The 16,475-nt window shown below is 40.3% G+C and overlaps 1 protein-coding gene across 3 annotated transcripts in view; it reads left to right on the top strand.

Moving 5' to 3' along the window:
• The window catches only part of GRAMD1C (GRAM domain containing 1C), a 54,775-nt gene that overhangs the window by 7,644 nt on the left and 30,656 nt on the right, over positions 1-16,475 (top strand). For 2 of the 3 annotated variants that reach the window (XR_011338363.1, XM_069867547.1), the window contains exons 3-4: positions 11,695-11,779; positions 14,781-14,884. Coding sequence is in view for 2 of the 3 variants with exons in the window: in XM_069867547.1 (XP_069723648.1) it covers positions 11,695-11,779; positions 14,781-14,884 (189 nt within the window). In the remaining variant the exon portion in view is untranslated. Of the gene's footprint in view, positions 1-5,728; positions 5,750-11,694; positions 11,780-14,780; positions 14,885-16,475 lie in introns of those variants that run through there. The other variant, XM_069867557.1, reaches the window with a different exon arrangement.

The following is a 16,475-nucleotide window of genomic DNA, read 5'->3' as shown; positions in this document are numbered from 1 at the left end:
GGATAAAGCCATTCAGGACTTCAGCCTGCTCATGTGACCTCTCAGCTTCTTCTGTTTTCTGCTGTTTCTACCCACCAGGACTCAAGGTATCACCCCTTGTTCATAGAATCATAGAGTAGTTTGGGTTGGAGGGGAGCTTAAAGATCATCTAGTTCCAATGCCCCTGTCACGGGCAGGGACACCTTCCACTAGAGTTCAGAATGGGTGTAGGTATGTGATTGTGAACCATGGTGTGTATGTTGCTCTGATCAGCTTGTACTGATACACATCTCCCAAGAGCTAACCCTTTGCATTCCATTTTTGTATAAAGATGAAGAAAAATTATGTATGGTCTGCCTTTGCTGAAAAAGATTCACTCAAATTGCATAGCAGCTCTTAATATAGAAGGGACTAAGAGCGAGATCTGTGTTTGATTTCTAATGTAGAAAAGGAAGACATCAGTTTTTAGATATTTCACAAGAAAAGTAGTTCTGGGGCAGTAGCTTGGTAAGTGCTACTTTACATGTAATTTCAAATGCAGTAGGGCTAGCTGCAGGCGTAATGGGCTGACCAGTGTAGTTTATACCAGCACAGTTCATGTAATTGTCTACAGTCACTACTGCATTAACTATGTAACTGATGTTGTAATTTGTTTAATGCACTCCTACAGACTTTCACTGTAGTCCCAATACAAAATATTTATGTATCCTTCTGTGAGTTGCTGGAAAGTAAATGGTACAGATCAGTTATTACATCTGAAGTGCTAAGTGAAAGTGGAATAAATCTTTTGAGAAGACCTACTTTATTTTATTTATTTTTTTTCAAAATATATCTTACTATCTCTCTTACCAGCAAGAGTAGAGTTGTTTCCTTCATGACCCTTTTTTCTGTCCAGTATTTGAGGATTATTACTAAACTTAAATACAGATGAGAGATGCCAGTGTCCAGTCCTGGAGAGTAAGGAGGCAAAAGTGTGGCTGAGGTATGCTTTTCTTTTGCTTCTGACTTAGCTACTTATGTTTTAAGTAATCATGGTGGGACTTTGTGCCAGATAAGGGAGATAAGAGTTCAGAAGTAATGTGTTTTTATTAATCCACTGCATGAGGTTGTGTCCCATCCCTCACCCCCCACATCTGGACTTTTTTATTAAATGGATAAAGTAAGTCTAAATACAAGCAGTTTGATTTTTTTTTTTAACTAATTACTCAGCCTGCAGTGAGAGATCAGGTGAAGGACCAGATGTTCTTAACAAATAACATTGGCTAATTGCTGTTGCACACATGCTGTAGGAGGAAATATGAGTCAGATGAAGCTGCTGTCAGAAAGGAATGTATTTTTTTATCCAAAAGGAAATCATCTGAGCTTTTAATTGCTGTTGCATCACAATAGTTAGTACACTTATGGCTGTTGAAACCTGGACAATGTAGTTACAGGACTTGAAATTAAACTGAGGAGCAGACAAATTGTCTGAGCTAAACTTCATAACTTGGTGTTATGAAGGTGATGCTCATTTCAGTTGAACAGCAGAGTTGGTACAAATAACGCTTTGCTTACTTGTATTAAGTTTATTTTATAAGTTAAGGTATCATGGGGTATTTTTGTTTGGCTTTGGGCTTTTTCTAAATCTTTTAATCCTTAAAAAAACTTGGGTTTGAATCCTTTTATTAATTTTACTACCAATCCTTGTGGCAAAATTACAAATAATCATTAAAAAATCACAGCATCTTTGAAGTCAAGAAGGTAGATGATTTCTCCCTTTAATAAAGTAGAGTTAGGCACTTAAGGCTTTTGTGATCTCAGCTTGTACTGGTGTCTTGGGAAGGCAGTATGAAACATGGTATCTGGCAGAGGCGTTCTATGCATAATTTTTACTTCTAGGTCCAAAGATGTTGTTGGCAGTTACAGATGGTATTAATGAGGATGCTGAGTAAATCTGAGATTGGAGCATCTTTCCTCCTGGAAGAGCTAAAAGAGCCTTAGTTTCCTGTTCAGAGTTGGGGAAGATATTTTTCTATGGAAGTGCCCAAATCTCTTGAACTTCTTGCTTACTGTTTTTAATTAATATTTAAGTGTGTTTTTCAAACAAACTTGGAGATACCTAGTTTCAGTTTTGCATGCAATTATTTATTGCCACCATCAGCCTTATTGCTATATGCAGACTTTCAGACTCAGGTGTTTAATCAGCTGAAGGAGCCTTTATCTTATACACAGGAAATACACTTAAATCACTTCATGCTCATGCTGTTTCTGAGGCCTGAGTCACACTGGTACCCAGGCTTCAGCAGGGTCTTTGAGATCACTTTGAGTCCTCTTACTGTCTTTCTGATAGAAAGAAATTGCCAGTGAATTATATTAGGTTATATATATATATTTTATATAGATTTGCCTCACAGTATCTTGCTGCTGTTTTGGCACGTGGAAATTCCTTGTGACTTATCCTAGCTTTGCTTTGGGAAGGCAGAAGAGTTACCTCGTTTATCGAGTGAAACAAGTTCCTGGTATTTACATCTGTAGCTGATCTTGATGACAGAACTGTGAGTGATCTGAAGTGTCACCACCCAGATAGGTGCAGGAGGACAGCTACTTAATCCTCGTGAGCAGCTGTGGCCAGCAGAATTACTGTAAATATTGCCTTGTGTTCAATTACCTTCTCCTCTGGTTATATGAATTATTAAAATGGCTTGAAATGTACTTTTCCTGTTTCTTCCTCAGCTTCCTCGGTAGGGCTGTGGTAGGAGAGGGATTTCTTCCTGCTGTCGAGTTGAGTCATTAGCTCTGCAAGTGCCCAAGGGCATCCCACGTGTAGGAGGCCGGCACGGACACCTGCCTCTTCCCCTGAAGCTCTGAAACCGAATGTGTTGTGGTAGCTTCTAGGGATGCAGTCCTGCAGCTGGGAATGGGTGGGTGGTGGTATGCAGCAACGAGGGGTTCCACAGCCCCTCACCACTGTAGTGGATTGTGGTCTCCTATGCGGCCTGCTCTTTCCTCTGTAGTCCTCCTCACAACCTCCTGCACAGACTGCAGTCAGAGCCTGACTTCACATAGTTACTTGCAGAAATGCAGCAGATGGGTCCTAGGAAGGGTGGGCGGAAAGGGACAGACAGCACAAAGAAAGCAGGATTAGATGTCTGCCTGATGTTCCCCTTTCAGAGTAGGCAAAGGGGTCTGATGGGCCTGCAAGTCCCTAGATCCCGCGCTTGAGAGTGTCTGTTCCTTGCTTATAAAGTGAGCTCTGGGCAGCTGGTGGAAGAGGGGTAGAGTACTCATTTTGGGAGCTTAAGTGTGTGTGGGAAGTATGGCTTGGTCTCCTCTCCCTCCTGCTCTGGAGCTCAGACTGAGGAGGTCACTTAGCAAGGGCTTGACTTAAAGCAGACAATGGCCGAGTCTTGTGTGAGAGTAGATTTTGGTCCATGCCGAGTTACCAGGTACAGATGTACTCTATCTTTAAGACTGGTGCATGAGCTGTAGCCTTTAATGATGCAGAGAGGAGGAACACTGGGAATTAAGTGTTCCTTTCCAAGTTGGTGTTTCCTTGGTGATGGTATTTTCCTTTGCTGTCCCTTTGGGGCTTTTGTGAACTTGAAATGACCTATGTTACTGGGGTCTGCTTCCTAAAGTCTGTTTAGATTAGAGTTTTTAGACTGGAGCTGGGCAGCTCTACACCCACCCACCTCTTAAGTTTTCTTTGACTGCTTGATGCAGCGTTTGTGTGCATGTTCTGCAAGGCTAGTGTGTTTCAGCCTGTTTTCCAGACTGGCACGCCAGCAGAGGCTGGCGGAACGATAGCTAGCTCTGCTGGATGGTGTCCAGCACAGGCTCTGAACAAGTGGGTGGGTGGAAGGGAGCCATAGAGGCTGCCTCAGTATTGGCCAGGAATTTGCATGAGTTTGAGCAGGCTGCTGGCAGTTGGGAAGAAGAATGCGTAGGGTGTGCGTGACTACTGACTTTACATTAGCTTCCTGCCTCAGTTTTATTTCTGAAATGGAGCTCGTGCTTTGCTCCTCACTGTATGTGTCAAATTTGAGATTTTTATATCCGATTCAGAGTTGTTATGAAAATACATTGACTTCACAATTTCAATTCAGAATGATTATTTGCAGAAAGTACTGAATACTACAGAGCAGTTGCTTCAGAATGAGCAGGGGATACTCTCAGTCCAAGCTATTCTTTTTTTCCAGTGAAAGCTCTATAATACTAATGATGTGAGGCTTTCTTTTCATTGATAAGTAGGTTATAAGCTTGTTCCCCCAAGGACCTTGTTGGAATAGCTTCAGCTGAACCCTATTTCACTAAAATACAATGGCTTGTGAAATTGAGCTAGTCCTTGTAGGATCTTGAAGGACAAACTTGGGAGAGGGCCTCATGTTCTCAACTGAAATACTTTGTTACAAAATTCTTCAGGAACTTTTCTACTTTTTTTTTCCTAAAAACATTAAAAAAATTCTTTATTTGGCTGTGTAACTTAAAGTTCTCAGAAGAAATAACTTTACAACTTTCTTCTTTTAAACACTAGGTCTGAGTTTGCTTTCTGCTTGGGATGGAATCAAATTTTAAACTTGTTCACAGAAATGGCACTTTTGTTCTGTTTTTAATTATGTAACCTGGTGTTAGCAGCATCGCTCTTAGTATGTCATATGATGCTGAATTTTCTTGTCTGTCAAAATTGATTGTGACAACTTCAGTTGTCAATTTTGTATGCTGTTTCCCAAGCCATGCTCTGACATGACTATATATTTGTGCTTTTGTAGTCAAAGCTCGAGTATGAGACCTCCTTCCTTGTTTTCAGAAGGAAGAGATGGCTGGTGACATACAGGAAATGACCAGGCCTTTGAGCAGAACTCCAGTCCAGCGAAGTTCATGTTGCACTGTGGGGTAAACAGCTGTGATACAGGCCTCCATGGTCAGTAGTCAACCAGTCAGCCTGCTTTCCAGAAAAGCAAAGTCTTATCGTGTGTCAGGTCAGCAGCGTCTTGATGACACAGATGCCCACAGTGGAGCTGGTGAGTTCTAGACAACTGTTGAGGTGCTGTAGGGCACAGCACTTCTGATGTACTAGACTTGGTCTTTGAAATAAATAGGAGCAGCTCCATTTCAAAGTAGCTAATTCAGTCAGATTCATGATTCTGGGCGTCAAGTACTTGTTAGTGAGCGTCCAATATTTCAGAAGCTCTCCAGAATGAAATAGTTCTGACTATTTCTACATGTATTTTTGAAAGCTACCAGTGTTAGTAGTAAATAATAGTCTAACATTTTTAGCATGCTTGCCCATGCACTTTTGAGAACTAGTTAATAGTAACACTTATTTTTGGGGTACTAGGGACTCTGTCATTAGCCTTGTTTGTAGGATCTCATACAATTAATAAAAGAAACCCACAGAAACAAACAACGCTTTAGAAAATACAGTAGCTTGAGTATTTGCTAGTTATGTGTATTTTAAAATCCCTTCCTTGAAATTATACGTGTTGTATCTCCAAGAGAAGGAAGGTGTAGCTGCATCAGAAATCTTTCCTGGATGCCAGCCTGGCTATACACAGATGCCACTGAAGCAGAACGACCATTGGTTTGTTTTCTGCTCAGTCACTAAAGTGCTTAGATCTGTTTCTCCTTAAGCCTGTGCAAATAAGAGGGGGGCTGGGCTACAGAAGGTGACATAATGACCCTAGCTCACAGCCCTGTGCCTGCCAGTGACCCACTGGAAGAGTGACCTGTGCTTACGAGACTCTCCTCTCCATAGAGGTTAAGGGTGAATGAAGAAGAGCATATAATGAATGTAAGTAAAATAGCCCTCACTCCTTAAACTTTTCCCCCTCCTACTGTGGCTACAAGTTTTTTTTCCATTTCTGTGAGAGCATGGGAACTTTGGAAGGCAGGCTCCTAGGGAATACAGTGGCTGAGCCCACCCTGGCAACAGTTGCTAGTTTTTCTTTGTTTGTTGGTTGATGTGCCTCCTATGGCTATGAGTGAAATACAACTATGTGAATAATCAAGTGTAATCAAATAGCTGCTTCTTTAGAAGAAAACTGGGCACTGTACGAGTCCTGTGAATGATTCTTACCCTTTGCAAGTTTAGTGTTTTTGTGTTTTTAGATAAACACAGTAAGTTATTCCTAGTGAAGCTTATGAGTATTCAATAATTGAAAGTTTTGTTTCTAACCCATTTTTCTCCTATGATTCTGTCAAAGAGTGGTTAGTGAAATTAGAACACTAACAGAGTGGATCCAGACTGTTTGCTTGTGACAGGGTTAAACAGAGAACCAGTCTGCTTTCAAAATACATCCTTGTGCTTGTTTTCAGAAGAAACTGAGAACTGCTGTAGAACTGTGAAGAGGTAAGGGAGACTAGTAATCACGTGGATGTGAGCTTCCATTGGGATTCCCCAAAAGCAAATGTGAGTTGGATTTCTGCATGTTTGCAGTGACTTCTGCAATGCTACGTCTAGCTCACTAGAAACATTGGAAATAGGAGGGGCTTCAGAAGGGCTGTGAGAATAAGTCTGAAAAAAGGTCTTTTTGCCAGTAGAGCCCAGAAGCTTAATCCCTACCCCAAAAGAAGTCATATGGGGTAACTTGTTCACAATGCAAAAATAATTCACAAAGTGAAGATAAGTCACCAACAGACCACTGGAAGAAGAACTATCCATAACTAGGATGGATTTTTTTCCATTAGCAGTGACTTTCAATTTAAGAAGGTAATTCTTTTTTTCTTTCCCAAAGAGACATTTGGTCATTGCAGCTCTGGTTTTAAAGCAGGAGCTAAATTGTGAGGTAGCTGTGGCTTCTGTGTTAGAGATTTGATCAGATGGTCATAATGAACTTCTCTGGACTGACCAGATATCTGCAGTGGGATCAACATTTCTCTGATGGAAAGGCTTGTCAGACTTGCCACGTTTTACAGAACCTAAGCAGAGAAACTGTTGATCTTGTGCTTATAGAGAAGTCTGCTTGAATCTGTTTTGCAGTATGAATTCTTAAGTTTTACCTACCTTAAAACTGCTAAATGAGGCTTTTGTTCAGGGCTGTTACCTTAGCTCTTCCCTAACCTAGTAAGGCTTTAGACCTCAGTAGGTTTGTTGTGTTGGTTTGTTTGTTTGGGGTTTTGTGGTTTTTTTTTTTTCTTCTCCCTTAGCAGATAAGTTTCAGGAATACTTGTAGCCTTTTGTATAGCGTCAAACTCCTCTCTGACTGTGTGTTGGTCTGGAGGCTGTTTTCTTTTCCTTTCTCCTGATGCTAAGCAGGATTTTGTATTAATTTGGAGGGAAGAAAATAATGCATTCTTTAGTAGAAATGTGACAATTTTTTTTACAAGATATTTGATGTTTAATATGGTAGTGTAGAATCATAGAATCACCAGGTTGGAAGAGACCCACCGGATCATCGAGTCTAACCATTCCTATCAAACACTAAACCATGCCCCTCAGCACCTCGTCCACCCGTGCCTTAAACACCTCCAGGGAAGGTGAATCAACCACCTCCCTGGGCAGCCTGTTCCAGTGCCCAATGACCCTTTCTGTGAAAAATTTTTTCCTAATGTCCAGCCTAAACCTCCCCTGGCGGAGCTTGAGGCCATTCCCTCTTGTCCTGTCCCTTGTCACTTGGGAGAAGAGGCCAGCACCCTCCTCTCTACAACCTCCTTTCAGGTAGTTGTAGAGAGCAATGAGGTCTCCCCTCAGCCTCCTCTTCTCCAGGCTAAACTTATTGTAAACTTAGTAATATCTCCAAACTTGTTCTCAACTATGTCTAGAAACTTCATAAGAAAATTCAGGTCAAGCTAGTCTGTTATGGGGGAGTCTTAGTTTCAGGTGGTCTTTAGGTGGAGTGTAGAGGTAGTGGCACAGATTTACTTGCTTGTAGACAGGCACAAAACTGAGTCTCATTGACCACATTTTGATGGTTTAATGAGCATAAAAGGGGGGAGCGTTGGGCAGATTGTTTATACGCTTTTCAATTCTGGAATCCCAGGCTCTTTAGTAACTGATGTGAAGACTGAAGCTCCTTGAGAGGCATGCATGCACCTTTCAAAATGAGGTCACATCGGAGTTCTGTTACTCTTGTGGTGAGGCCAATTTAGCTGTGTTCTCAGCTGTTTGTATTCATAGCTGCATGCCAAAACTATAGAGTGCAGATTGTTGGGTCACATGGTTTTTGTGGTGTCACAAAACAAGGGGAAAACACTAACAAAGCAAACGTGAAGTTATTGCTGTCATTACCAAATGTTAAAAATGTGCACACTATTCTGATGAGGTTGATTGACTATTTCTGTGCTCAGTTATATGTGCAATCAAATAATTTCCTAACAATTAGCATTTATTTCTGTACTCTTGGGAGAAAGTGTAGCTTAATTTTCCTCTGCAGTTTCCTAAATGGCTCAAATTATTTGCAGTGTCTACAATGTGAAGATGTAAATGTGAAGAGAAGTAGGGTTTTAACAGGCTTCTTACATAAATAACTCTGCTTAGTCCTATTTAAGATATTATTTATTTTTGGAACTTGACTTTATATATTTGGACTCTGGTGTATTTCTAAACAAGGTACAAACATCACTTGGTTACATGTCTTCCAGTTGTATCTAGTTCTTGCATGACAGTCTTCTATAAAACTTCTTGGATGGTGCTGAAGAAGTTCTTCTGCTTATGTTACTTTACAGGTTTCTGGTATATTTTGTGGCTTCAGATGAAGAATACTATGTTGTTGACTGGACTTAACACTTTTCTTAGTGGTTAAATATAGCACAGGCTATATTATCCTCAGGCAAAGTGTTTGCCTGATGGCTTATAATTAAACTTAGAAATGTGCATGTGTTAAAAATGAGTTGCTGTTTTCATCTCTTAAACAACATACTATGGCTTAATTTATGCCTGTCTTCTTTTAATATTTGATGGTAAGTTTTGTAACCCAGAGGTGGCAACCTGCCTCAAATGCTGTCACAATCTTGGGTATTGTAATGGTGATTGAGATGCTGTATTCGTGGAAATGGAAATGTCTTGTTTATTTCACTTTGAGGAAATTGATATTGCCAGTAGTGTTAAAATTGTCCCCATTGTTTCCCAAGTCCATTGAGCGATCTCTTAATTACCAATCCACGTACTGGACATCTAAGTGAACTAGTTTTGTACAAAGAAAGCAAAAGATAAGGTTAAAAAGTTTCTCTGTGCTCTCGTTTTTTTATTCTGACTAGGTAAGAGTTCAGAGCTGCCTCCTCATAGATGTCCTTGGAACTCAGTAGAACTCTACAATTAATAAGAGGATTTCTTATAGCTTGTTTGTCACTTGTGACAGAAGTCTTTTAAATGTCAACAAGGGTTTTTCAGACAAGCTATAGTGGGTTTTATGCTCTAGAGACATTCCATTTCTAAGTCAAACTGAGGATATTTTGAGTTTGAATTCTTGGAGCTGTTGAACTTGCTGATTCAGGTACAGCTATAAACATGATACTGTAATGTTCGTATTCCCCTCTTCCTGATTCTTTCTTATAACTACAAAATGCCTAAGTTCAGTGTAGCTCTTATCTGTATGCAGCATGTTTGAGTAAGTACTTTGCTCCTTAAAATCATGGCTTAGTAAATCATGGATTCATAACTTAGGCTTGAAGATGGTGAACTTTCTTTTGTGGTCATGGCAGACAGTTCTTTTCTACCCATGTATCTTAGTGCTCTCATCAGAAGCTCAAACCTCAGTCAGCTGAGGTATGACTGTGTAAACTGTAGAGTCTCTGGGACTACGAGGGGAAATTTTACAGATCCGAGTTAGCTTTTCATTCTTCTCCATGTCTTTTCCCAGAGTAATTGTGAAGAACTCCATTTCTTGAAAGTGGTGCAGTCGTTGTGCACCTGTTCCAGATGATCAGTTAAGCATGGCTTTTGGGGCACGATGTAGCAAGACCACAAAACCATCGCCTGTCTGCTTTAGTAGATGACATGCTCTCTGAGTGTTATTTTTGTCATCTTGGAAATAGCTGAAATATAACTGGAAGCATACAGCTTGGAGGACATGCCTAGCGTGTCATCCTGTTAGTTGTCTAAAGCTTTCATGCTTGCTTCTCTCAGAAGGGGAGGGATGGCTGTATTCTGTCTCCTACCCTCGCTGTCTTTCTGTGTTACAATGCTCAGAACATTGACAGCAAATATGTACTCACCAGTGGTCAGACATAAATACTTTTTTATTGACGGTAATAGAAAGTAATATTGACTTTTTAAAGCTGAAATGCATTGGGGTGTCTTTGCCCTCTTGTGTTATAAACAGCTGACCTTAAAGTGGCACTTAGGTGTTCTTGTGGCCAAAGAGCTCTATTCAGAAGTATAGGTAGATGACAGACCATCATAGGATATGTGCGTGTGTGTATGTAAGGAGGTGGTGTTCAGGGTGCTTGTGAACTGCAAGAAGCAGGAATCCCTTTAGAAAACACCCAAATGTGAGAATCTTGAGGTGGGAGAACTATTGACAGCAACTTATTAAAAGACCCTCAAGCTGAAGATAACCCTGTCTTTGTTTTGGGATTGTTTTGACAACAGGCGCAGACGTAATGAAAGGGCAGTGACTAACATGCTGCAGCAGTCTGCTAAAACTGGGTATTTTTTTTACTAAACACTGCAAAGTCATACAGTCAAAAGTGGCTCTCTGCTTCCTTTCTCTCTCCTCCCCAACCCTAGACAAATCTTATGGTAGAGATGGGCTTAATGGTGAACATCAAGTTTTGGGCTAATACAAGTGCTCAAGGAGAGAGTAGTAGCCTCGTGCTTAACATCGTTAGGTTAATAAAAAGGTGTAAAAGTGTTTTATAGTGTATTTATAACTTGTTTGAGTAACACTTCAAAGCAACTTCTTGTTTTAGCTGATGTCCAGATGAGTCATTGCCTTATACAGCATTTAGTTAGGGCAGCCCCTAAAAGTAGCCAATGCCTGCTAAGAAAAAAAATATGGCCTTGTTATTACTGCAAAATTAAAAATGGGGCTTTTACAGTAGAATTATTTCTGAACATGCTGAAGCTTTTCGTTTGAATGGAAGTGAAGGCATTCATTTATAAGCATAAGGAATTTAAGTCCACCAATATTAATCTTCTTTGCTATGAGTTTACTGCCCAGTTTGAATATTAGATGAACTATAGACAGTGATCTTTTTAAATATAGGGTGAAACATAAAACAGGTCAGGAAATCAGGAGTTGATTGTGATGGTGCTGCTGTTTGTGTTTACTGGTGGAAACTTTGGCTTTATTCCTACAGATCTAATTATAGCAACTGACAAAAAAATCCACTGCATTGTAGTATTCCCAAAGTGGTACTCCAATTAGAAATTGGTGTTCTAGGTTCTGTCCTTGCATCCGGTTAGTGGCCTGCCTGAGGACTTGATCTGCACTGTCACCTCCTGTGTTGTGGCCTTGCTGCCTCTTCATTTAATCTGTGCTAGAAAATATAGCCTTGGGAGGGGCTCTTGTCCTTATGAGTGAAGCAGGTTGCCATCATACAACTGTAATGCCTTGTAATTGGCATCTGGCCTGATAGAAGGAACAGCTTGGCCTGTCCTGTTGTAAATACTGGAAGTGCGCTCTTACATAAGCACGCATAAAGTTACAGTGATGATCATGCTTAGATACCACCTATTCATTATTACTCTTTTGATGTTCATTTGTTCTTCAAGATGAAATTACACATCCAGTTTGGAGACAGTTGATGGCTGAAAATAAATCTGTTTGCTTAATCTTTTACCGGTCTTTGTTGCAGCTCTCAAGTTCCACTTACAAATATAGGAATGAGGAATTCAAGAGACAGTTTTCTCATCTGCCAGACTCGGAGAGACTTATAGTAGGTAAGATGTTATTGCATCAAAAGTGCTTGTCTGCTGGCTGTTAACTCTATATTGTAGCATAGCCAAGGTGTTTTTTTTCTGGCAAATTCTAAGTACAACAGATGCATTTCTATTCTTCTGTCTCTGAACTACCATTGGGTACCTCCACAGAAAGTAAGATCCATCCTCTTCTCTTGTTCTGCCTGCTTTATGAAAAAAGACAGATTCCTTTTGGAGTATTTCTCTCAATTTATGCAACCTTTAAAGAAGTGAATGTTAAAGAGATTGTCAGTCTATAGAATCATAGAATAGTTTGAGTTGGAAGGGATCTTAAAGATCATCCAATTCCAACCCCCCTGCCATGGGCAGGGACACCTCCCACTGGATCAGGCTGCCCAAGGCCCCATCCAACCTGGCCTTGAACACCTCCAGGGATGGGGCAGCCACCACTTCCCTGGACAACCTGTGCCACTGCCTCACCACCCTCAGCATGAAGTGTTTCTTCCTAAGGTCTAATATAAGTCTTCCCCCTCCTTCCAATTTAAAGCCATTACTCCTCATCCTGTCACTGAACTCCCTGATGAAGACCACCTACCCAGCTTTCCTGTAGCCCCTTGCAGGTACTGGAAGGTCGCTGTAAAGTCTCCCCTAAGCCTTGCCTTCTCCAGGCTGAAAAACCCCTACTCTCTCAGCCTGTCCTCATAGTAGAGGTGCTCCAGCCCTCTGATTATCTTTGTAGCCTTCCTCTGGAACAATTCTGTATCCTTAAGTTGGGTGCTCCAGGTGAGGTCTCAGGAGAGTTGAGTAGAGGGGGAGAATGACCTTCCTTGACCTGATGGCCATGCTTCTTTTGATGCAGCCCAGGATACAGTTGGCCTTCTGGACTGCAAGTGCTGGCTCATTCATTCTCAGCATGCTGAGTTCCTTTCAGGCTAATGGAAGAGAAATTGCAGCTTTCACTTGAACAGAAACAGTTAATCCCTGCATTCTTCTGTAGCCTCAGAAGAAGGCAGTTATCCTTTAAAATGCTTTTCGGATTTTTCAAGTACTTCAGTTCAGTATAGAAGTAAAACAGAAGGAAAGATTTTACTTCAAAGCATTGTTTTGATGTTTCTCCTTGAGCAGGATTAATGTAGAAAGCTGTGGTGCAAACTCTGAAGCACCTTTTCAGTGAATGGACTGCCAAGGACTTGAAGAAAAACTTAATGATGAACGAATCTAAACAAAGTAGCACTTGCTCCATCAAAAGCAAAGTAATTACATTATATACATTTATTTTACTTTTATTTTTTTATCCGGTAAAAAGCAGTGCTACTTTGGAAGGACTTTTTGCATCCTCCAAGCAAAGAGCTCTTCATTTGCTTGATGCAGAGAAACTTATCACAGACTTTACAGTGCTTAAAGGAGTGATTACTTGCTGCTGTTCTTAGCTTAGCCATCAAAAAAGAGTAATAAACACTGCATATAAATATTATACAAAACATAATTCTTTTCTTATAATGAAATAAAGATTACTTAGACTTTTGAAATGGGAGCTTGAAGGAATGGCAGTAATTTGTCTGAAAACGTTGTTTGCAAGCAGCATCTTAAGTTACTGGATCTGAAAAACTGAGAAGGAGTGATGCTAATATCTCCCTTTTGGTTTGATATTCTATTTTGTGTAGGTAGGTCATGGTGTGGCTCATCGCTTGCCCAGTGCTCCAATATTTGTAGGTCAGAATCCCTCTCCCCCCTTAAACTTAGAAGTCAAATGCAAACTTCTTGGTAATGCTTCCCTCAAGTCCTTGGCCTCAAACTCCTACCTTCCCTCTCCCTGCTCTCCCGGCATTTTACTATTCAACTTCTCTTTAAGCATGCACTTACAATTTGTTGATTTGGATTTCTTTAATCTATGTAATTCTGATTGCAGTTATGTCTCCAAGGGCTTGTATGTGTGCCTTATGCAAGACATTTCATTTCCATTTGATTATTTTAGGAGAAAACACAAGGAAATATTAAAAATCATAGTAAAAGCCTCTGTTGATGCAGTCTTACCTTGAAGTTAGGATGGTGAGGGACTCCTGAACCTCTTGGTATGTGAAGATCAACTGTATTCATCTTGTACACAAAATCAGAATTCTGGCTCAGACAATACCAGATACAATGCTTCTCAAAATAACAAAACTTTGATACCTCTAAAGTTAAAATTATTAACAGCCTGCATAAATAGGTACATTCTGGGTATTTTCTGTACATAAGGTAACTTTCTTCATTGAAGCCTCCAAAAGGAGTTGGTCTGTCTGAACTATCTAGCAGCAGTAGCTCTGAAAATTCCTTTTGCTTGAATCCTCAGGCTCTGAAATTATGGAAGTTGTCAAAAGAAAAAAAATCGACCAAATTCTCTGCTCTTGTTCTTAATTAGCAGGTGTTTGATGGGTAATTGCATTCTAGATGAAATCTGTTTCTCAGTAGGGATGTTTCAGCCAGAGGCAGTATCATAATAAAATTGACAGCCAGCTACTGAAAATATCCCCTCCTTGACAAACTGGATAGCTTCAAGCTGCCTTTCAGTGTCTTGCTCTGCAGATAGTTTTAGCTAGTGGTAGGATCTGTTCAGTAGGAAATTATTATCTTACTACAACGTTATGAACTACTGTTACGTTGGAGTTGATAGTATAATATTATACTATAAAATGTTTGTGTTTTCTGTTTAGGTGCTTTGAAGTTTGACTTATGAATGCTTGTTCCTTGTACTCCTGATCTTGCCTGGTATCTCTTTTCTGAAAATACAGCATAGCGTGTAGGGGTTTGGTAAATAAAATGCTGTCCTTGTGCAGATACTTCCATCAACTCTGGCACTGGGATTTTCCCAGAACAGTGGTCTAGATGCAACCCAGTACAAGTCTTCCTTCATAGACTTCTGAAGAGTGAAAGAAATGGTTTTGTTACTTTTATTATAGTAGCCTTATCTCACTTTAAATTAACAGGTTTGGATCAACTGAGCTGCAAAAAGTGATTAAACTTGTTCTTGCTCTCTATGTAGATTATGCCTGTGCGCTCCAGAAGGATATACTGCTGCAAGGACGCTTGTATCTCTCTGAAAACTGGCTCTGTTTCCACAGCAACATTTTCCGATGGGAGACCACAGTAAGATTTCTTAGCTCACTCAAATCCCACCTCCTCTTTGTCCTGAGCTATCAGCGTATAAGATTCTCTCAGACAAATCTTATCCCAATAATCTCATGCTAGTATCTTCGTGCTGAAAAGAAGAGCCTGCATCTCTGAGTGGAAATGTAGTTCTGTTGCTCTGTAAAATCAGAGTAGCATTGCAGACATCTGAATGCTGAAGCAAGCCTGCTCAGGCAGTGCCTTCAGCATAGGAAGGAGATCAGGAGATATGCTGAAGTGCATCCTTTGCATTTCTGAATGACATCTTGCCTCTCTTTGCCGAGGAGAGTTGCTTTATAAAGAGATGTAACATGTAATCTTGTCCTGTAAGACCAGAAGTGATACAGTATAAGGTGTTGTCCTGTTCAAGAACTCTCTAGCACTGAACCTTAACTTGGTTTGGTTTCACCTGTAAATACCAGTATCTAAGAATAGCTGAAGAGAATTTATAAATTACTTCTGGAAGTGCTCAAATTGTGGCCCGAAGCTTTTGAACAGTATGGGCAAAAGTAGATATTTGTGATGTGTTGACCATCTATTTTTGTTAAATTAGTTAATGAGTTAAAATTTGTCATTCAAGCAGTTGTTGCATGTGCTGTAGGAATAGCATGAGGCAGTGGATGAGAATGGGAAGGTTACCCGCTTAATAAGTGATGGAGATGTACCAAAGTGTTCTGTGGCTGTGAGACTGCCCGTACCTTAAGTTAATTGCTTAAATTTTACTATGTATGCTCTGAAGTACATAGGACAGACAGCAAATGGCTTGTGTACTTAAGACAAAGAGGGGGATGTAGAAATGCTTAACTGAAAACCAAGCTTGATTTCATCAGGTGGATTTGATGATTGAATGTTTCATATTGTAGACTTGATTTTTTTTTTTTTTTTTTCAGTTCCCTTTGAAATGACACCCTTGAATATATAAACTAATCAAAGAATGATTGTTTTTTTTTTTTCAGCCAGGCAGCATACATCCTGGTAACCTATTCCTGCCCTTTTAGCAGGGTGGTATCTTAAGACAATCTGAGATTAGCTACAGTGCCTAGAGCCAAGGTTTAGGATCTCCTTAGTAGGTTGTGTTGATGCAAAGAGAGATACAGTAAGTGAAGAACATTCTGCACACACAGGAAAAAGCAAGATCCAAATGTATGTTCTTCCTTTCTTTAAGCTGAATGGCAGTACAGTCCTGCCTTCAAGGGAAGGGGATAGGCTGAATGGAAATGGCTTATTGCAGCCAATCAGACTATGCTCTTCTAAATGAAACATTTCAAGTACTAATATGCAAAGTAAAAACACTGGAGCAAGAAGATAACTTTGCAGTGTCTGGACTGCAAACAAACGTCTGAAGAAAGATTAGATTGGTAACATCTGTGAGATGACATAGACAAGATAGTTGCTATCAGATCTATGTCCTGCCTTATGTATAGTGTACTGGTTGGGATTGGCTTTCAGGTATGTGGTTTGTATATTGTTGGGATTGTGCCCATTACCCTTAAGTGCTGCTGGAGGAGTGGAAGGGAAAAAGAAAGCTGCTTGCTTCCTTAGTCCTAATATGACAGAAGGGGGAATTTAT

Source organism: Phaenicophaeus curvirostris, chromosome 1, assembly GCF_032191515.1.
Source record: "Phaenicophaeus curvirostris isolate KB17595 chromosome 1, BPBGC_Pcur_1.0, whole genome shotgun sequence".
NCBI lineage: Eukaryota > Metazoa > Chordata > Aves > Cuculiformes > Cuculidae > Phaenicophaeus > Phaenicophaeus curvirostris.
This window is presented reverse-complemented; position numbering and strand designations above follow the sequence as displayed.